The 21,495-nt window shown below is 37.7% G+C and overlaps 5 protein-coding genes across 5 annotated transcripts; 3 read left to right on the top strand and 2 right to left on the bottom strand.

The window, feature by feature from the left end:
* On the bottom strand, positions 1-1,604 carry CBG09084 (the record flags this gene model as incomplete). Its single annotated transcript, XM_002641174.1, is given in 4 exon segments — positions 1-6; positions 532-1,164; positions 1,496-1,545; positions 1,547-1,604. Coding segments are annotated over 4 exon segments (747 nt in total).
* Positions 1,605-1,953: 349 nt separating this feature from the next.
* Cbr-ceh-10 lies at positions 1,954-3,959 on the top strand (the record flags this gene model as incomplete). The annotated part of the gene is made up of 4 exons (XM_002641175.1): positions 1,954-2,058; positions 2,107-2,550; positions 2,910-3,093; positions 3,685-3,959. The coding sequence occupies 4 exons, from the start codon at positions 1,954-1,956 to the stop codon at positions 3,957-3,959; spliced, it is 1,008 nt and encodes a 335-aa protein (XP_002641221.1).
* Positions 3,960-5,211: 1,252 nt separating this feature from the next.
* Positions 5,212-6,425, bottom strand: CBG09086 (the record flags this gene model as incomplete). The annotated part of the gene is made up of 3 exons (XM_002641176.1): positions 5,212-6,131; positions 6,180-6,303; positions 6,357-6,425. The coding sequence occupies 3 exons, from the start codon at positions 6,423-6,425 to the stop codon at positions 5,212-5,214; spliced, it is 1,113 nt and encodes a 370-aa protein (XP_002641222.1).
* Positions 6,426-6,678: 253 nt separating this feature from the next.
* Cbr-him-10 lies at positions 6,679-9,489 on the top strand (the record flags this gene model as incomplete). The annotated part of the gene is made up of 8 exons (XM_002641177.1): positions 6,679-6,792; positions 6,837-6,991; positions 7,136-7,903; positions 7,956-8,013; positions 8,064-8,324; positions 8,841-9,256; positions 9,304-9,382; positions 9,427-9,489. 8 exons carry the CDS (start codon positions 6,679-6,681, stop codon positions 9,487-9,489), a joined length of 1,914 nt encoding a protein of 637 aa, XP_002641223.1.
* A 219-nt stretch (positions 9,490-9,708) lies between these two features.
* On the top strand, positions 9,709-12,537 carry CBG09088 (the record flags this gene model as incomplete). Its single annotated transcript, XM_002641178.2, has 4 exons — positions 9,709-9,914; positions 10,649-10,994; positions 11,071-11,231; positions 12,375-12,537. 4 exons carry the CDS (start codon positions 9,709-9,711, stop codon positions 12,535-12,537), a joined length of 876 nt encoding a protein of 291 aa, XP_002641224.2.
* Between the last annotated feature and the right edge of the window lie 8,958 nt (positions 12,538-21,495).

Here is a 21,495-nt window from a genome sequence, read left to right as displayed (position 1 = left end):
TTACATCTTGGAAATTTTTATCAAGGTTACAAAACATTTTCAAAATTTAATCTAATTTTTCAGAATTTGGATTACGATAGATTCAAATATTCTGAAACGTGATATTATGTGAAAAAGATTACTGTAGCTACCGTATCCATGAGAGGATCCTAATGGTTTGAAAAGGACATAAAAACGGAAACCGTAACTTTTCGATTTCCGAAAATGTTGCCCAATTTCAGAAAATTTAAACTTTCGATTTCTGGAAATTCGATGGATATTTTCAGATTCTTTCCCACCTCTGACCATCAATCCCCTCAATCGTGACAAGCTCCGATAGATCCGAGCGAATTCCAAAAAGCAATCTCATTGCGAATCCATCAAGTAACGCCTTCAAATATGTCCATCCCAGACGCAGACAGAACGCCACAATCATCGCTGCAAAACAGAAGCTAATCAGTGAGAAGAGAGCAGATAAATGTGGGCAATCAGAGGCAGTAGTCATTAATGATTGACCCACATGACGCCTACATTTCGATGGATACAACAAACCTGCGTAAGTGGCGCTTTGCGATTGAAGAGTTTGAAGGCAGCCACGTGGAATACGGTACTTGTTGGAGACCTGGATTCATGATTTTCTAAATGAATGGTCCCAAATAAATGGTTCACCTGATATATACTCATTTCATTGATCAAATCAAACAACGCCAGAGCTGAGAAGAATCTGATGTGAACCTGAAGCGCCTTCTGATTCCGTTTCCCTTGTAGTTGCTCCAAAATAAACTTCTCACTTGCTCCAACCATTTTCGCCACCCTCCGATGATCAGACGGTAGTTTCGAGAAGAGAGAAAACAAATGATGCCAATCGCATTCTTGCCAAACTGTCACATTAATCGGGGTCACTAAATAAAGCATATGGAGCTCTGTGTCCACTGCGATCGCTCGACTCGCCGAATTCAAATCTTCGAAGATGGCCAGAGAGGCTTCTGGAGGTAGAGACGATGCGATGGCGGCTCTTCCGAGTTGCGTTGGACTGAATAGGTCGTCTTCTAGTGAGATGAACGAGTTTTGGAGTAGCATTTCGATAGAATTGTCGGATTCTGATGTGGTGTTAGAGTTGAAGAGGAGCAAGGAGCAGAGCTGATGGATTTGGGTTCGCGATGTGGTGAGGCCAGTGCAGATTCCCTGAAAAATACATTTTTTTGGATTGCACAGATTTTTTAGATTACTTGGATCCTTCAAAATTGGAAAAAAAATAATTTTCTGCATCTCAAAGTATTCCTTATAATAGAAGCTGTCAAGTTGACGGCGTCAACTTTGAGCTCATTTATCTCGGCTCCTTTACAAGATATCAAAAATGTATCAACTGATAAAATATCCGTGATAATATGATAAACAATTTATCAGTCAACAATTTTTAGACATCTTTTCCAGGAATCGAGATAATTGAGCTCAAAGTCGACGGTTTGGTGGGCTCTTCTATTAGAGGGCTCAGAATTGATAAAATTCGAATTACCTCCAAAACGAATCTGCTCAATGTGGTTCGATCAGTCTCCCGATTCCTCACTTTGATCAATTGATCGATAGGGGTATTCAGGATTTTGTGAACCGCCGTCTCGTCGCATTTCTTGACAATCAGAAAACTTTCTCCTGAAAATATCGAACTTCCTGTTTTTCTCTAATTATCAATTTCCAATTTCCCCTCTCCCATTTGCAAAACACTTCAAATATTCTGCTATAACAAGCTCCGCCCCCTAACTACTGTAGGAGGTCTTCTTCTTCTTCCTCTTCTTCTTCCTCTTCTCAAGGAGTCATCCCAAAGGGGCGTGGCTCGTTTCCATTCGTCGGAAATTGGATCATTTTGTCTTCTCTCCTCCTTCTCCTTTTTTCCAAATAAGGCCCCTTCGTGTGTCTACCAATTTTCCACTTTGGGTAATTTTTTATCTTATTTCCATAGGCCACTAAAAAATGACCATGGCCGTTGATGATATGCAGTTGGCCGCATCAATGCAGATGAGCAATCAGATGAGCAACTCGCAGAGAATGAGCTTTGCGATACATGAAATTCTTGGAATTCAGGTATCCTCTCTTTTTCAAAATTAGTAGATTCCAAAGGTAATTTTCTAGGGCAACGCCTACCTATCCCATGGCTACTGTCCACAGGGAACGTTCTTCCCAAACCAACCGAATTTCATGGATATTAGCACTTGCGGGGTCTCCGGATTCGACAGCAGACCTCTCTGTGGAACCGATGGACTTGGAAATGTGTCAGCAAGTTCTGCTCCATTGATGTACCGTATGCCTACTTCTACCAATGACGTCGTGCTCAATGTGGAGCCACAAACCCAAGTGAGCTCCACAACTTCTACATCTTCATCTGGAGCCTGTGCTACTTCCACGTCTTCTGGAGGTGGAAAAGCTAGCAAACGGAAGAAGCGAAGACATCGCACAATCTTCTCCCAATATCAAATTGATGAACTCGAGAAGGCGTTCCAAGAGGCTCACTATCCGGATGTCTATGCTCGTGAAGTGCTTGCTGGGAAGACTGAACTTCAAGAGGATCGGATTCAGGTTAGTTTTTTTTAATGTCTTCATTTGGGGATACCAATTAGCGAATTGTTGCCTTCTTCTTTTTATTTGTTTCGGAGTCCCCCTTTTATTGGTGCTAATTTCGCATTTTGCTCTTCTTCTTTGAAAAGTTAGAGGGCAAAATTCCTTTCTCAAAAGGGCCCCTTTTTAAGGAAGGACATCGAAGTGTCAATTGAATTTCTAGGAATTCCTTCCGTTTAAAGAAGACATACACGGCCAATTGACAATTGACTAGTGTATGTGTAATCCAAGAACCTTTAAACAGGGTTCTCACGGAAACCTAATACAGACTAGGCCAGATTAGGCTGGGTTAGGCTCATCACAACACAATTCCATTTCAGGTATGGTTCCAAAACAGACGTGCCAAGTGGCGAAAAACCGAGAAGACGTGGGGAAAGAGTACGATAATGGCCGAGTATGGGTTGTACGGAGCCATGGTTCGACACTCGCTTCCGCTTCCAGAAACGATTACAAAGTCAGCAGAGACAGCGGATCCACAGCAGAGTGCGGCGCCATGGTTGTTAGGTAGGTCAAGGATATACAGTGTCGGTCAATGAGATATACAAAAACGTAATTTCCAGTTGATTTTCGGCCATCTTGGCAATTTTCAGGCTTCTCGTTACTTCGAAACCAGTCATTTCGAAACCGAGGTAAGGCAGGCGAAATTTTTGGATTTTCAAATATGCTTTTCCTGATAGAACATATTATGAAAATCGAAAAAATTCAAAATTTGATGTTCTCAGAAGAAGAAAAAATGATGAATTTTTCGATTTTCAGATTGTGTTCTATCAGAAAAAGCATATTTGAAAACCCAGAAATTGTTTTTTCAGTCGGAAATTTATCCATCAGCCTGTATTACTACGGTTTCGAAATGACTGGTTTCGAAGTGACGCGCAGCTGAAAGTCTACTGAAAATGAGATATTTATACATCTTATTGGCGGGTACTGTAGAAGCTTTAATTGAAAAATCAAGAAATCTGCCTACGGAACATATTACTCCCTATTAATTAGTAACAACACACCTTCCCAGATATTAATGACTTCCACACCCCCCTCTAATAGGTGCAAACCGTAATATCCTACGCAACACCCCTTACATCTGCCCTTATTTCTCAGGAATGCACAAAAAGAGCATGGAAGCTGCTGCACACTTGGAGAGTGTCGAGAAATGTGATATGTCGGATAGTGAGGATGATGAACCACCTCGTCCGGTCAAATCGGAGTACAAGACACCAAGACTCCCTGAAGCACCCATTCAAACCCATCAGACTCTGAATTTCGATACACCCCTAGTCTCCCAACAAGTCCACTTCCAGAATGCCCAAATGATTCCTTCGATTTCCTCATCGAATTCCTTGAAATTGTACCATGATTACACTAATTCCATGTAAAATAATATTGCAGTTCCACTTAAAATGTTTTAATTGTAAATAAAAATAAATGATATAATACTAATGAGGAAACTATGTCGGTGCGGCGAATAGTAGTGTCAAGTACCGCCCTATTAGGGAAGTGCGGCAAAAACTCGCCTCGTGTAGCGTGTCCGGTTCGGCCGGCTCTTCCGACCATCTGGCGATAACTTAAAGAGGTGAGAGCCGATGGTCCGCGCGTTTGGGCTTTGATGATTACTCGTTCGGCGGGGAGATTGACGCCTGGAAAAGGTTTAGATATTGTTCGATTATCAAATGTTGATTTGAAACTGATTCCTTGAGTTCGAAACAAAGTACAGTATTTTCTTTAATAGAATCTTACCCAAACTGTAAAATTTGAGCTTAGTTATCTAGATTCCTGTGAAAGATATCGAAGTATTGTCAATTGACAAAACACTACTGATACTCTGATAAACATTTATCAGTCAACAACTTCACTATATCTTTGACAGAAATTAAGATAATTGAGATTGAAGTTGAAAGTTAGGTTAGGGGGGAGGGCTTCAATTAAAGGGTTTACGGTAATTTCGATTTTTAAGATTCAGACAATTCAGAAGACATCAAATTCGCTGCAGAATTTTCTGAAACCTCAATTTTCACATCATTCAGAACTTCAGATGACATTAGGGTGCTTCGGGATACCAAGAATTCGAGTGATCGATGTTCTTAACTGTTAGAAGACGTCAAATTCGCTTCAGAAACTTCAGAATCCTTAATTTTTACACTCCGAATTTCAGAAGACCTATCAGGTGCTTCAGAATCCCGAGAATACGGATTCTAGATTTTTTAAGGGTCAGATGACGTAAAATTGGATTCAGAATTTCTTCAATTTGGACTTCTGGATTTTCAGAAGACGTTGCAAATGTTTGATCGAATTTTGAAACTTTTTTTGCGATTCAGAAGACGTGACTCTCCAGTTTCAGAAGACGTTAAATTTGATTCAAAATTTTTTATGTTTGCGATTTTGAGGTCTGGATTTTCAGAAGACGTCCCCAAGGATTGGAATTCTAGATTTTTTCCAGAAGACGTCCCCAAGGATTGGAATTCTAGATTTTCGAGTTTCAGACGACGTCAAATTTTATTCCGAATTTTCGAATTTTATAATTTTGACTTTTGGATTTCCAGAAGACGTGGCTAATGGTTATTGTTAACTTTTTGCGTTTCAGAAGACGCAACAGGCTCTCCAGAATACTCAATTTTAAAATTCTCAGATTCAGAAAAGATGGAAAGTGCTTCTGTAGCTCTCACCTGAAGCCAATGTGCTCGTTGCAACCAAAATGATAATGCTCTTCTCTCGAAATCCCATTTCAATGCATTCTCTCTCTTCCATCGTCAATCCAGCATGATGAAAAGCAACTCCCCATGCTAATGCAGACATCACATTCCGATCTTTGCATCCATGTCTTTCTAGGCCATTCTTGATGAATAACAGTCCATCGGCGCGTTCTCTCAATCGCTCCATCATAGAATCATCCAGCAATTTGAGCTCATGGAAATGGTTAGCAATGTTTAGCGCGGTCTTCTCGGCTTCCAACTTCGAAGAAATCATTATTAGAGTTTGTTGGTTCTCAAGGAAGCTTTCCTTGGCTAGAGTGATTAATGGATCTTCCGAAAATTCACGAACACTCTCTTCAGAACCAATCCTTTTCATTTCCGATCCAATTATTATATGATTATTCAATCTGATTGGCCGAAAATTAGCTTCACAAACTTTTCCGCTTTCTAACCATTCTCCCAGTCGGTTCAACTCAGGAATCGTAGCGCTCATTCCAATAATTCGAATTTTCTCTTCAGAATTCATTGAATTCCATAAAAGAACTTTCGAGAGCATGTGTTCGATATGGGCTCCTCTTGAGGAGTCAAAAACCATATGCATCTCATCCACAACCATCATTCCAATTTCATTAAACCATTCCTCAGAAAGTGCTCGATTTGTCAGACTAGCAGCTTTTTCAATTGTGCAAACAGCTCCAATCCATTCGTTTGGATTTGACGCCTGGGGACCAATGAATCCACAAACAGCGATGTCATCTCTCCTCCAACACCTTTGGATTTGATGAAGTTTTTCTCGTGCGACGGAGATGTATGGTAGTACGAATAAGACCTTCTTTCCTGTTGAAGCAACCTTCCATGCTGAAAAAAACAACGCATTGTCATTTTAAGTCCATGGGGTACGGTAACCTAGAAGCTCAGCTACTATACTCTTTCCTGCGCTAGTTGGTGCGCTGAATATTAGGTGTTGATTGGTAGACTCGTTTGCTTCTGTTAGTACATCCAGTTGCCAGTCGAACAAATAGTTTATACCCTGAAAAATGAAATTCTCTTGACTTCAAGCGCTATCATCTCTTCCCAGTCTACCTGTTCTGCATAAAAATCGACAATTTTCGTAGAAACCCAATTTGGAAATCTACATGTTGCCTTTTCCATCGTTTTTCATGCTGAAAACATTCGATATCGGTGCTTAGAAACATATTTTTCAGCCGTAAACGCGCGTTTTTGCTGAAAATCTGCGTGGCCGAACTGGTGCGTGGCCTAGCAACCACCCGCTGTTTTGGCGCGCTCGGTGGAGAATTCAAAACAGGCCAAGTAACTCGTTCGAGTCAGCCATCATTTTCGGAGCCTTTCCCCACGTTTTATCACCGAATTCGCTCTTTTATGAGTGTTTAACACTTTAATAAATATGTCGAACGCTAAATCCGTCATACTAATCCAGTATGACACTCGGTTGATCGCCAAAGTTCTGCAACAAAAGCTGGGACTCGGACTAACAGCTGACAGCATTTTAAATCCAGATGTAAGTTCTTCCTTCCATTTCATTTTAAGATTCTTAATTTTCAGGCTGAAGTCGCACAATCAATTTTCTCCAACTTCATCCGCTACATCCTCAACGTCTCCGAGCAGAGCTTGTTAACGCTCCCGTTGTCGGCAGACAGTGGTCATGATCCAGAACTGCACAAAAAGACTATTCCACTTGTAATCATATATCAGTGCATGTAAGCTGATTAATTTCATGAAATTTCATGAAAAAATCGAAAATATTGTGTTCAGGAAAGCATTCATAGTCGATAATTCTGACAGAAAGTTGGATTGACGATGTGCGATTTGGTGACACCTGAAAAACAACCGAATCGATTCAGAAGACTCACGAGTTTCCTAGTCGATTTCATCAAACTTCACGAGATGTCTGCTCCAATGTTCAACGAAATCAGTGACGAATTCAGCGAGCAGAAGCAAGAGATGGAGCGCATGCAGGATGAGATCATTCAGGCGGAGAAACGCAAAAATGACTTGATTTCGAAACAAAGTTTGCGGAAGCGTCGAGAGAACGAGCTGATGAACGAGCATAGTAAATGTAAAAGTGAATTGGCTGGCGTTGTCAATCAGTACACAGATGTTGTGGAGAGAACAGAAGATATTGAGAAGCAGAAAACAGAATTGATTCAGCAAATAGAAGAGATAGAAAGAGAAATAATGACAGCGAAGAAAACAGTCGAACATCTGACAGAAGAAGTGTTGGCATCACCAGAAGAGTTGAAACAAGAAATGGCAAATAGAAAGAAGCAAATCGAAGAACTAAAGGAGTCGTTGGTTGTTTCCAGGCAGACTCTCAAATCAAAACTCGAAGCTCGCAACATCTGTGCGAATGCCGAGAAGAATGTTCCGTTGATAAATCAGAGGATTCAGGCATGGTCAGAAGTCCGTGAGGACATTCTCGATATGATGGACGAAGTTGAGGAGAAGCTCCGAAAATTGAACGAGATACAAGAGCAGTTGGCGTTCGCTGCTGATAAGACAACGAGCTCCGAGAAGCGGATGATCGAGCAAACCGAGATGCACGAGCAGCTGAGAAAAGAGCATTTGCAGCGAAGTGAGAAATTGTACAAAAATATCGACGAAATCGCTAGGTAATTTTATTGAAAAAAAGTGGGAAACAATAGCTGAAATTTCAATTTTCAGACAGATTGCTGCACTAGGAACAAGTCAGCCGGATGTGTCGAGAGACATTGAGAATAAGGTTTTTTCAAATTATTATTTCAATTATTCAAAAAATGAAATATTTTCCAGAGACAAGAGCTTCTCGCTGCCAAAAATGCTCACAGTGAAAAGATGGCTCTTATCAACAACGCACAAAAAGATGCTCTAGCCAAGCACCGAAAGATTGACGACTGTTTCAAAGAGACTCAACGAGTTGCAGTGGAGAAACGAAACGCGATGGAACGAATTAAGAATCGTGTGTCTAACTCGTACACGGGTCGTCTTCCCAGTGATTACACATTCAGTGCATCCAGCATCAATGAATCGGAAAACTGTGATCCTCAGTCCCCAGTCTTTGAGAACTTTTCTGTATTTAACAATTGAATAGTACTGTATCCCCCCCCCCCTTCTTATCATGCGTTTGCTGTGATTTCATTTGATTCCTGTATCAAATACTATTCGTATCCCCCCTTTAAATCCGTGAGGTTCATTGCTTTTTTCATTCAATGTTTCAGTCAAGCTAATGAATAAAACCATTTTATTTTTTACTCAAATTCAAACATTCAACCATTCATGCAGTAAGAGAAAACTGTCAATAAAAATAACAGAGTTTTGTTCAGACCATTAGATCTTTCTGGTAAACGATTGGCTCGTGTCGATGATCATAGTCGAACTCGTTCTTCCACGGATGATGTTCATTCGTTGTGTTCGCAGGTAGGAGCGACTTTATGTAGGCGTTGAACACCCAATAGCTGAATGGTGCGTGTGGCGCAACCGGTTGCGCTTTTGCCTCCCAAGATCACATCCCAAGTTCAATTCCTGCCTACTGTGAAATTGTTTTTCATCTTTTTTAAATTGTTTTTCCAGCTCTCAAATCTCGGTCCTCGCTCTTTGAAGCACGTTCAATCGGCAGCCAGCTCATCGTCTTCCGTGGTTCTTCTTCATAAAAGTTACACCGAATCATCAGCGCCTCCGTCAACAAATCGTAAACTACCCTACAAAACTCTTCGTCTCGCATCGACTCAACAAGTCACAGAATTCATTCAAAACGGAGAACTTCCGACGTTCAAAAAGCAAGGCTCGAGAAGCACGAATAACCCGTGGAGACGACATGGAGCACTTCAGAAGTTGTGTGAGACGGGCGGTTTTGCACCGAATAGCGGGTCGAAAAAGGAGAGAAAGAATCGAGGATCATTGTTGGCGGTGAAGCAAAACGTAAAAGTTCCACCCGCGCCGACGTCTTCACAGATGACACTAAATAAGGTTAAGGAGCAGGGACAATAGTAAGATATTTGGATTTTTGGTTTTTGAGGTCGTTCACTGTTTTCAGCGAAATCAAGTTGGCATTGAAAGCTCCAAAGAATGTCGCTGTAGACGTTGCGGCGCAGAATCTGGCTGAACAAGTGAAGGTGAATAGAAAAATCAATAAGTATTTTTATTTCTTTTTTTTCAGGCTTTCGTTTTGCGTTACGGATCTGAATTGGTCGAAGATGAACGAACTGCTCAATCAAAATGATCAACTCAAAAAAGAACTGTTTTCTCATTCAAAATAAATATGTCAAATTTTCTTTTTCTTCTTCTTCTTCTTATTTTCTTTGCGATAAGAGAAGAAGGTCGGTGGCCGAGAAGGCGCCGGTCTTCTTCCTTTTACCCGGCCACCAGTCCTTCCTTTTATTGACTCGACCTCCTTTTCCCTTTCTTTTTTCTCCATATTCATTGATGTACTAAATAATAAATGGACCTGTTAGATTTATACCATGCTCATGACTTATCATTGGCTACAGAAGAAAGCTATGAGGTTCACTTTACCAATAATAAAAAATCAGAAGAAGCCGAGGACCGAAAATCATCAGAAAGTTCAAGTCCGGATAGTAATGGAAAGAAGAAAAAGACACGGATTGTTCCATGGGAACCGTATAAAGCCGCAGTTGCACCGAATAAGTAAGATTTTTCAATTTAAAATTCATTTTTCGAGTATAAGGAAAGAATTAAAAACATTGAATTGTAAATCTTCTGGAAAGTCCGACTTTTCCAGAGAATAAAATGATGTAATTTTACAATTTTGTTGAGACCTTTTTTGGTTTTTTTAACCATAAAGCCTGTAATATAATGGCCCCAACTTTTAATTTCATGCCCATTTTTCTCGGTTCCTGTTGAAGATATAAATAAGTTGCCAACTGATAAATTGTTTATCGTAATATCACCAACATTTCATCAGTGGACACATTTTTTATATCTTTCAAAAGAACCGAGATAGTTCAGTTCAAAGCTAAGTGGTCGGCAGCCGACCGCATAGCTCGGCTAGCAACCGCCGACTAGGCAACTTTAAGCCCAATTATCTCAATTCCTATGCAGGATATCAAAAAGGTGTCAACTGATAAAACACTTCTTACATTATGATGAACAATCTACCTGTTGATAACTTTTTCATATCTTCGACAACAACCGAGAAAAATTGGCTCAAAGTTAGGAGCCCTCCTATTACAGGTTCTAAGGTATATGAATTGGAAATCTTCTGAAAAGTTCAATTTTCAGAGAAAAAGAAAATGACGTCATCTGAAAAATTTATTTTTAAATCTTTGGTTTTTGTATAGACTTTTAATCCAAACAGAATCTGACTAGATTTCCTTGTAAAAAACACAAAAAATCGAAATCCCCTACCCTTCTATATTCAGAAAAGGAGATGTGTGTCCAGAGAAGCTTCCGGAATTGATTGCATATGCAATGAACTCGAAATCAGAACAAAACAACAATATGGTGATGATGGAGAGAAAGGAATTGAGAGACGAGAGACGGCAGAGAAAAAGTATGGAACCCCAAACGACGTCATCAGAGAGGGAGACCGAGTTGGAGAAGGAGTTGGAGACGTTGAGGAAAGAATTGAATCTAGAACAAAAGATGAATTCTGAACTGAAGAGGTTGATGATTGCCACGTTGAGTGATGAGCTACAAGGACAGGTTGAGGCATTGACTGAGGATAAAGTTCGATTGGCTTATCGAGTGGATGAGTATATGGGAAAGGTGAGGGTTTTGATTTGGAACCTCACTTTAAAAAAAAAAGATTCCGATAATTTTTTCTAAAAAAATCAATTTTTAGCTAATGGTAGAAGACGAAGAATCCGATCGGCTACGAATAGATCGAGACGTTTGGAAATGTAAATTTTTGGCACAATCCATTCGATGTGATGAACTGACTTCCAAAAATGAATACTTGTTGAAGACACTAGTTGGAGTTCAAGAAGCTGTCAAGACTAAAAAGTGTGTTTATATGGGTTGTGAAGTTGGACGGTTTTTAGCAGCTATTTTTTAAAAATTGGATTTGGATTCCTGAAAATATTAAAAAATACTCGAAACTTCTGAAAATTCCAGATAAACCAAAAAAATCGAATTTAATTTTACTAGAGGTTATGATTTGGTACAGATAAGCCATGAAAGTGTGACGAAGGAAAATTTCTCAAACTCTGAAACACTGAAGTTCACAAATTCCGGAATTCTAAAAATCTAAAGTTCACAACTTTGGAAATACGGAAACTCGGAAATTCGATAATTTCGAAATTCAGAAGTTCTCAAATTTCAAAAATTGAGAATTCGGGAATTCCAGAAACTCAGAAATTGGGAAGTTCAAAATATCTGAAAACCAAAAATCCAAAACTCAGAAATCCTCAAATTTGAGTATTCGAAAAATCTGAAAAAAATTTGAAAGCTCGAAATTTCAGAAATTCCGAAGTTCCCAAATTTTAAAATTTTTCAAATCGAAAATACGGAATTTTGGAAAATCAGAAAACTGAAAATTCCGGAAAATTAGCAATTTTATAATTTCTGAATTTTAAAGTTCCAAAAAAAATACGGTAACTCGAAAATTAAAAAAATTTAAAAAAGAAACAGAAATCTGAAAATTCGGACAAATTCTGAAACTCCAGGATTGTTAAATTCTGAAATCACTATTAATCACTTTTGAAGGGTTTCAAATTTTGGTTCTGTTTTTTAGTTCCTGAAAGATTCATACTGTAAGCACTCAAATAGAATGACCACAAAATGTATCTGCTATGGGAGATGTTAGAGTTGAAAGACAAAGTTGAAAGACGGCGCTGGCCGGCTGCCGACCTGCTGCCGACCGGCTGCTAACTTGGGCCCAATTTATCTCGGTTACTGAAAGAGATATCAAAAAGTGGTAAACTGAAAAAATATTTATAATATTATGATAAATATTTTGTTAGTTTACCACTTTTTCATATCTTTTACAAGAACCGAGATAAATTGACTCAAAGTTGATAGTTTGGGTGGCACTATATTACAGTGTTTATGGGATTTTTTGAAAGTACCGCAGTTTTTTTTTGTAATTTAACGGTATTAAATCCTAAAAAATATAGCTCCAAATAATATCAAATTTCCACATTCCAGCGTCACCTCCGAAGAGATCCGCGACTTTGTTCAACTCGACCTCCAACCCCTATTCCATCGTTCTCCATGCGAAGAAAGAGTTCGTCCGATAACAGCAAAGTACTCGAACCTAACCATTTCATGCTGTAGAAACTGCACTGGTCGTGACATTCAACTCCTTTAACAAATTGTATAAATTACTCGCTAATATTTGATTTTCGTCGGTTTTTCTTTTCTGTCCGTCTTTATTGGTTGTGTACTCTTCACTTTTTCATTATGTATTCCAAACCATGGGTATCAACTCTCTAACTGTGATGATGTGAAAAAATAAAAAAGCGATTTCGCATTTTTTCGAATTCGAAAAGTCATAAAAAAGGAACAGATGGTTGGCGCCGAAAAGAAAAAAGGGAACGGGGGTGTCTTTACCCGAGAGGAACAAGGACAAGGATCTGCGCCAATTGGGCGCCCAACTCATCCATCCGGTCCATTAATACCGCCCATTCTTCCGGAGAGGAGAACGGCGGATATTTCAACTGTGTTTTGATTTACCGGCGAATTGCTATTTCTTTTATAATCCCGCGCGCCGTATGCAAAATTGCTCTAATGAGGTTTAGATTACTGTAGTTTGACTTTCTCTTCAACTTTTTGAAAGTTTTAGTTTTCTATCATCACCTGATGCAATAGTTTTGGAATTGAACAGTGTAGCTCTCTAATAGGATTATATCAAAAATGTATAAGCAGATTAATTCTTGATAACTTTTAATTTTTTTTTCAGCTGTTCACCTAGTTTATTGCAAGTACAAAAGATCATAATTTTTTGAGAAGATGCCAGTTTTTTTCAAGATTAAAAAAAAAGAAGAAGTAAAAAAATAGAAGTAGGACAAGTAGGACAGTAGGACAGTAGGACAAGTAAATGTATACCGTAAGATCTCTATTTGAATGTCTCCTACTATCAACATTGAGCTCGATTTATCCCGATTTCTGTAAAAGATATGAAAAAGTGAGCAACTGACAAATTGCTTATCATATTATCACAAGTTTTTTGTCAGTTGACCATTTTTTGATACCTACTACAAGAGATGAGATATATTAAAAAAGACAGAAGATTTAAAAAGACAGAATGTCTGTTGCCGACCTAAAAAGTTAAGACTTTGAGCCAATTTTCCTCAGTTCCTGTCAGAGATATCAAAAAGTTGTCAATTGACAAAATTGTTTTGATATTATTATAAACATTTTGTCAGTTAACCACTTTTTGATATCTTTTACAGGGAACGAGATATAGGGACTCAAAGTTGACAGCTTGCTGCAGTCTATTTGAGTGGTTACGGTATGTTTGGTGTTTAGGGTAAATATTCAGAAGAAAAACAAAAAAAACTAAAAAATCAGCAAGAAATTTCAATTTGACCTTGAATTTTTAAAGCTAGTTCTGAAAAAATCTGAAAATTTATTCTGAAAAAAATAGTTAAAAACACAAAGTCCTATTCTCCCAATTACAGTAAGCACTCTATGACCTCCTCAACTGTCAACTTTGAGCAAATTTATCTCGGTTTCTATAAAAGATACAAAAAAGTTGTCAACTAATAAATTGCTTGCCACAATGTCAGAAATATTTTATCAGTTGACCACCTTTTGATATCTTTTACAGAAGTTGAGTTATATGGGCTCAAATGGGGTTGGCTTCTTTCCCATTTACATACATTAGCCTAAAAAATGACTTTCGTATGAAAAAGATTGCAATAACTAAACTCCATTAACTAAAGCCCATCTGATGAACAGCTGAGTTATGCTAAAAGTGTCCTAAAAGTATCCTTTAAATATCAAAAGTTTGCCTCGGATCCTCCCGCGCGAGCCTCTCTCTTTCTCTCCTTCCCGTCTGGCCAACTCCCATTATCGTTCCAAAAAAACGAAGAAAAAAAGAAGAAGCAAACACAAATGTGTCCGTTTTTTGCTCCTCGCACTCTCTCTCAATTTTCCTCTGTTTCCTTTTCACTCATCATACAAAATGTACCTTTTCCTCCCCCCTGACTATCATCACAGGGCGCCTGTTGCTAAACCGTATCTCTGACTGTCTGGGTCTCTTCTCGTTCCTCCCTCTCTCTTTCTTTTTCTAATTATTCACGCCTGGCTTCTCCTTCTTATTTTTCTTCTTCTTCCTCATACAGTTCTTCTACTTTTTGGTTTTAACTTCCCTTTTTTTTTTGAATAATGCACTTTCTTGTTTGTACCTGAACTTTTACCTGGAGTTTTTGATATATTTCACCACCCAGAAATTCAAAAAGTTTCGAAATTTCTCAACTTCATATTCTGAGGTTGTATTATCAGAAAACTGTTATTTCGAAACCCAAGTTCGTTTGCTTATCGGGGTGGTGCCCCTCTTCTTCAACATTGACATATGATTTTTGAGAGCTTCACGAAATCACGTGAACCTAAAAAAGACACCTCAAAAAACTTTCAAAACCAGCTGATGACCAAAATACAGTATTTTTCAGTGGCGTTTGTCTGAAACGCCTGAAGTTTCATAAAAGTTTCTGTAAATGTTTTGAAATTCTCGATTCCTATTTAGAGTCTTTTCGCTAATAGAAGCCCACCATATACTTACACCTTAAGCTCAATTATCTCGAGTCCCATGAAAGATATTAGAAATCTATCAGCTGATAAAATATTGGTGATATTATGATAAACACTTTATCAGTTTAGCATTTTTAATATCTCTCATAGGAACGGATATAAATTGGGTCAAAGTTACAAACTCTGCAACCGGAGCTCAGCTGGCAAGCTGTGCCTTCTCAAATTTGAACCAATTTATCTCAGTTCCTATGAAAGATATAAAATGTGATCAACTAACATAATGTTTACCGTAATATCTAAAACGTTTTTGCAGTTGCCAATTTTTTAATATCATTCACAGAAACCAAGATAAATGGGGGTCAAAATTACATGGTCGGTAGACGGAGCTCAGCTGGCAAGCGGAGCCTTTTGAACTTTGAACTGATTTATTTCGGTTCCTATCAGAGATATTGAAAATCTGTTTACTGGTTAAATATTGTTGCTATTATAATCGACATTTTATCAGTTGATAACTTTTTAATATCTCTCATAGGAACCGAGATAATTGAGCTCGAAGTGCAAAAGGATGGGCTTCTATGTAATATGTAGAGCAAATACGGTAGAACGATTTCACGAAGAGTATTTCAATACTTTTTGAAAAACCATCAAGCTATTTTTCAAAAATTCAAAAATAGAGACAAATTCCAATTTTGTACTCCCGAATTGTGGATTTTGGCCCCAAATTGTGTTCCCCTCCTAACTATATGCCAGAACGAGACGCGCCAAAGGCACGCCAGCTCCTCCTCCTACAGTAATCCTTTTGCCACGTCACTATCCCTGACATCATCTTTGTTTGAGCTTCTAACCCATGTTTCCATCTCGATTCGAGTGTGTTCAATCTTTCGCCTACACCTCTTGTCAACAGTGAAATTTTATTGAATTTTACCAAAGTCAAAACTGAAGATTTCGAAAGAATTCAAGTTTGAATTTTTAAGATCTCTAGTTTTCAGGTATCTTGGCTGCAAATTTTTTGTCAGTTTTTGAATTTCAAATTTGTACTAGATTTCTAGTTTTTGGTCCAGGTTTTCTCCTCTCTCTCTCTCTCTGTTTTTACCAGTTTCCCAAGATCACGAGTCCAATTACCATCTTCCCATTTCCAATTATTTCCAACTTGAGACTGCCAACTTTCAAACAGAAATACAGACTGACCGTCGTCAGGAAGATTCCCCAATTAACGCCTTCTTTCGGTTTCTTGAACTTTTTGTCTTCTTTTGTCACTCACTACGTCTTATGGTGATGATTAACTAATTGACTGGTCTTGTGGTACAAAAGCCTATTATCTTTTTTTTTCTTCTTCTATTTTTACAATGGTTATTACTTTTCACTTTTTCTGGAATGCTACGAATTTCAAATTTTCTGTATTGTTAGAGAGGGTTACTGTAGAAGACTTTAGAGAAATCCCAAGAACTATAAATCTTTGAGATGTTTCATTTTTAAACGAAATTAGAATAATTTGTTTTTCAAAAGTTTTTGGGGCAGGAAAATGAAGAAGCAAATTATCACCTGACAAAAACTGGAAAAAAGTTGATTTCAAAAAATCCTGAAGTACAATAAAAACATTTGGGATTTTCTAGAACTTCGCCATTCCAAACATTTTTTTCGGAATATTCCGAAATTTGAGTTTAATAGAAAACTTCAGAAAATTAGGAAAAAAAAAGAGTAAAGCTTCATTGACAGTCTAAACTTGGTCTTAAAGGAGGCCAGACACCAAAAAAAAAGTTTTCCTGTTTTTTTGCATAGAGAACCCCCATGAGGGGTTGAACTCATGACAGGCAGCTCAGGGGTACAGCGCCGCTACTGGCTGAGCTACGGGGGCGCGAGGCGCCTGACGACCGATGGTCTACATAAGCGCGGCGCGATTTCGGCTCCCGAACTGCCCCCGAAATTTTTGCTGTCTCGCCTCCTTTAAGGGGTGCGGAATGAACTTTTTCGACATTTTAGGATTTCCTAATTATTTTGTTCAGTTTTGAACTTTGGATGGTTCTTGATGTTTTTAGTGGATGTCAAAATTTTGGAAAAGTTCCAATAATTCCATCAAAAATCAGAAGTTTTAAATACCGTATATTGTCTAATTGATGTCAATCCAAACCGTTAAGTTTGAACTCAATTATCTCGATTCCTGTAAAAGATATCAAAATGTTGTCAACTAATTAATTGCTTATCATAATATCAGCAGTATTTCATCAGTTAACTCATTTGTTCTATTTGAGGAAATAATTTTGACATTCGATAGAAAATTTGGAATTCCCCAGAATCCCCATATTCAATAAAAAAAATTCGAAATTTTCCAAAATACCAAAACTCAACAAAAGAACTTCAAAACCCGAAAATGTTGAAAAAGTTCGTTCCGCACTTCTTGAGTCAGGTGAAACCCCTTGACCCTGCCATTGAAGCTCTACTCTTTTTCGCTAATTTTCTATGAATTCGACGTATTCTTATCGACTTTAGAATCTTCAAACTTAGACCACCTTACTATTTGACATTCATTTTTTTGAAAGCATATTTTCTGAAATTCCAGATTCTCCAATTTTCAATGACCCAAAACAAGATCCCTCTTTGACCTGAACCGTTGTTCGAATCGTTTCAAATGACTCAGTTCTTGTATCAATCAGACCCCATCATTATCTCCTTTCTCCTTTTCCATCTTCATCACTCTTCTCACGAAGAAGCACTATCATATCTTTTTCGACGCCTTCTTTTTAAAAAGTTGATCAATCATTCGGTTGTCCGCGTATCAGTGTCTTCTTTTGGCCATTTCTCTTTAAATCACATACTATATCATTCTTGTTCTATTTGTTTTTGATTTGATTGGTTGCCCGAAAAGAGAAGAAAACGAAAATCAAATAGAGAAACGAAAATTGAAGACGTGCCGGGGGGATATCAAACACATACAGTCATTCATCACACTTTTTTGCGCCTCCGCTGGAGAAAAGACAATCACGGTTTTCTGTCAAAAAAAGAGTGAAGAAGATGGAATGGAAAGGAAGAAGAAGAAGACAGAGATATTCTGATGATAGGCGAAAACGAGAGAAAACGATGAAACCATGATAAAACAAATAATAAGGAACACATGAGTGTGATTAGAAGAGAGAAAGCAAACGCTGAAATGGCAGAATATCGAAGCTTCAGAGTTTTTGATCCTGATTTTGGATTCCAGAAAAAAGAAAGTTTGTGATTTCAATTTTCCGATTTTCTGAAATTTAAAACAAAATCTGGAATTGCGAGGTTTTGAAATTCTGAGATTTCAGAAAATTCTCAGTCCAAGGATTCTGAATTTTGGACATTTTTCAAAGGATTGTGATTATTTGAATTTTTAAGGATGCTAAGATTTTTTTGAAGGCTTTCAAGATTCTGAATATTTGAAGGATTCGGAGATTCTGGGACTTCTGAAGCTTCGGAGATTCTCGTTTTTGAAGGAGTCTCAGATTTTGATATTTAAATTGGATTCTGAGACCCTGTCAATTAGAAGGTTTTTGGAGTTCCTATAAAAAAGAATGAAATTTTGAATGATTTCGAAATTCTGTTTTTTTTTGAAAAAATCTGAAATTTTGGTTTTTGAATGATTCTGAGATTCTGGTTTTTGGAAGGATCGGGAGAACCTGGTTTTTTGAGAAGTCCTGAAATTCTGAATTTGAGAATACCAGAATTGAGAATACCATAATTTCTTTAAACTTCTCACGATTCTCAAGAATCTTGAGGATCTATAAACCCAAAAAGTCTGAAATCAATCTCAGGTATTTCAGAATTTTTATGAATTCAATTTATTTGCAACTTTTTCTATTTCCATTCATCTTTCCCTTTCCATTCATCTGCTCCTCCCGAAAAATGTTTCCGACCAAAAAAAGAATTCACGTGCATGATCCATGATGACCTAATTGGTTGTAAATCTGCCATAACTCATCGAAATGGTGGTGTTTGAAGAGAAGCGATAAGAACCTGTGAAATCGATTGAGCGGACACTTTTACGACCCTTTTTTGAGAGAAAAATAGACAACCATTTGACACCCGAAACAAGATCAAATAGAACGCGTTTGCACTTTTAAGGTGACAAACGAGAATCATGGGAATTTTTGTTTGGAAGTGGGTTTCTTGGAATCACGTAGTTGTATTTCAAGTTTAATACCAGTAGCCAATACTCAGAACATGTCCGGAAATTTGGTTAAATCGTAGTCACTCCAATAGGATGCCCTCCAAACCGCCAACTTTGAGGCCATATATCTCATTTCCTGTGAAAGATATCATATGTTTTTAACTGACAAAATGCTTATCGTAACGTCAGAAACATCTTGTTAGTTTGCCACTTTTTGATATCTTTCACACGAATCGAGATAATTGAGCTCAAAGTTGAAAAATAGGGGATCATTCTATTGGAGTGTCTACGGAAAACTCCGGATTTCTAATTCCCCACTTCGTTTCCTAAAGTAATGATTGCGGATAACCCTAACGGATTTATTTGTTGTTTTAATATCTAAATTTAAAGAATACTTTTTTTTTGGGATTATTAAAAAACTTCCTCGATGTAGCTAAAAATCTGAATGAACCGCAAATGTTCGCTACCTTATTCTAGCTTTTTGAGCTCAATTATCTCGATTTAGATAAAATGTATCAAAAAGTAGTCAACTGATAAACTGTTTATCATAATATCAGAAATATTTTGTCAGTTCACTATTTTTTGATATCTCTGACAGGAACCGAGATACTTGAGCTCAAAGAGAATATATAGGGTGGCGTCTATAAACTATTGAGGATAAAATCTGAAAGAAGTTCTGAATCTCATGTTCTCGGATGAAATATAGAATCGGGAAAAAATGTCCATTTTTGAAATTCCGTTGGAGCGAATTAGCCACATTTGAATTCTTTATGAATCGATGAAAAACTAATGAGGAATTTCCGTTTATTTGAATTTGGACCATACAAGAGAATCTGAAGTATAATTACAAGGTTTTTCGAGAGGTTCTCGAAGCAGAAAAACTTTGAAAAATCTACTTTTTTAGTTTTCTGGATTACTGTAACCCTTCAGAGCACAAAATGCCTCTCGCTCCGTTTCACACGCCGAAACTGCAACATTTTCCGGTCACTCTCTCTTTTGTATTCTGAAAATGCTCAACACCCCTGCGTCTCTCGGAACTTTACACTATCAAACTCCAAAAATGACATGTGCTCTTGCTCTCTCTTCAACTGATAACCCAATTAATCAATAACCTTTTTCTCTCTTTTTCGATTGTTCGAGCCATTTCTTCTCACCTCATTTCCGTTTTTTGTTTTCTTTTCCTTCCGCTCAATGATATCACTTCTATTATATCACTAACTGATAGCTCTCGTTCTATTTATGGCTTTTCTGCAAGAAACAAGTCTGGCGTGCCTTTTGCGCATTTGTGAGTTTTAGGGTGGTCGTTTTGAAAACGAATATCCCTCGTTAACCTTTCCGCCGATTTCTATGAACTGTACTCTCTGTGTTTTTTCTATCTCCCACGTCTCGCCTATGGCGCCGTAGAGACGCAGCAGGAAACAGAGAAGAAGAACATATGGGCACATACACACATCTTACACAAATTAGGTGTGACGGCTTCGAATTAAATTGATCGATGAGCCGTCCTCACTGAGCGGACAGTTCTCTTTCACAACCAATTTTCTCGTTGTTGTGAATAACATTTTCCGGCTACACGACGTTTTTGGAAGTCACGAAAGCGGTTCGGTAGAGCGCATTTGGAATAGTTGGGAATTTTGAAATTGGAATAGGTGAAGCTGAAGAAAACCTCTAATAGAGTTGCACCTCAACCGTCAGTTTGTGTCAATTTTACTCAATTTCCGAAAAAAATACCTAAAAAACTATTATAATAGCCTGCCACCCAAACTTTAACTTTAAGCCCATATATCTCGTTTCCTATATAAGATATCAAAAAGTGATCAACTGATAAACTGTTTATCATAATATCAGAAATATTTTATCAGTTGATCGCTTTTCGATATCTCTCACAGGAATTTTGATATACGGGCTTAAAATTGACGACTAGGATGTAACTCTTCTGAATACCGTACACTCTAATAGAAAGCCACCCTATACTTTCACTTTGGGCTAATTTATCTTGGTTCCTGTAAAAGATATCAGAAATTTGCTGACTAATACAATGTTGCTGATATTACGACAAACATTTTATCAGTTGACACATTTTTGATATCTCTGATGGGAACCGAGATAATTGAGCTCAAAGTAAAAAATCGCATAACCTCGAAAAATTGCTTCAAATGGAAAAATCTGAAAATTGTCAATTCCTGGAAAATTCTAGAAGATTCTCTTTTTTTTTTGAATTCCTACCAAAACTGAAAGTCTCCCTTTTTCCATTTTTCTACACTTTTCAAAAAATGGCCAGGAAATATAATGGCTCAGAATCGCTTATAATCCTAGAAACTTATCGAGAACCTTCTGGAAATTTCCAGAAATCGACAACTTCTATATAGTATTCTTTTGAAGCGATCTTTTCAAGATTCAGCAATTTTTTTGAAACTTTCGTTGTTTAACGTCTTCTGAAATTTT

This window comes from Caenorhabditis briggsae (genome assembly GCF_000004555.2).
Source record: "Caenorhabditis briggsae complete genome, chrIII, whole genome shotgun sequence".
Lineage (NCBI taxonomy): Eukaryota > Metazoa > Nematoda > Chromadorea > Rhabditida > Rhabditidae > Caenorhabditis > Caenorhabditis briggsae.
This window is presented reverse-complemented; position numbering and strand designations above follow the sequence as displayed.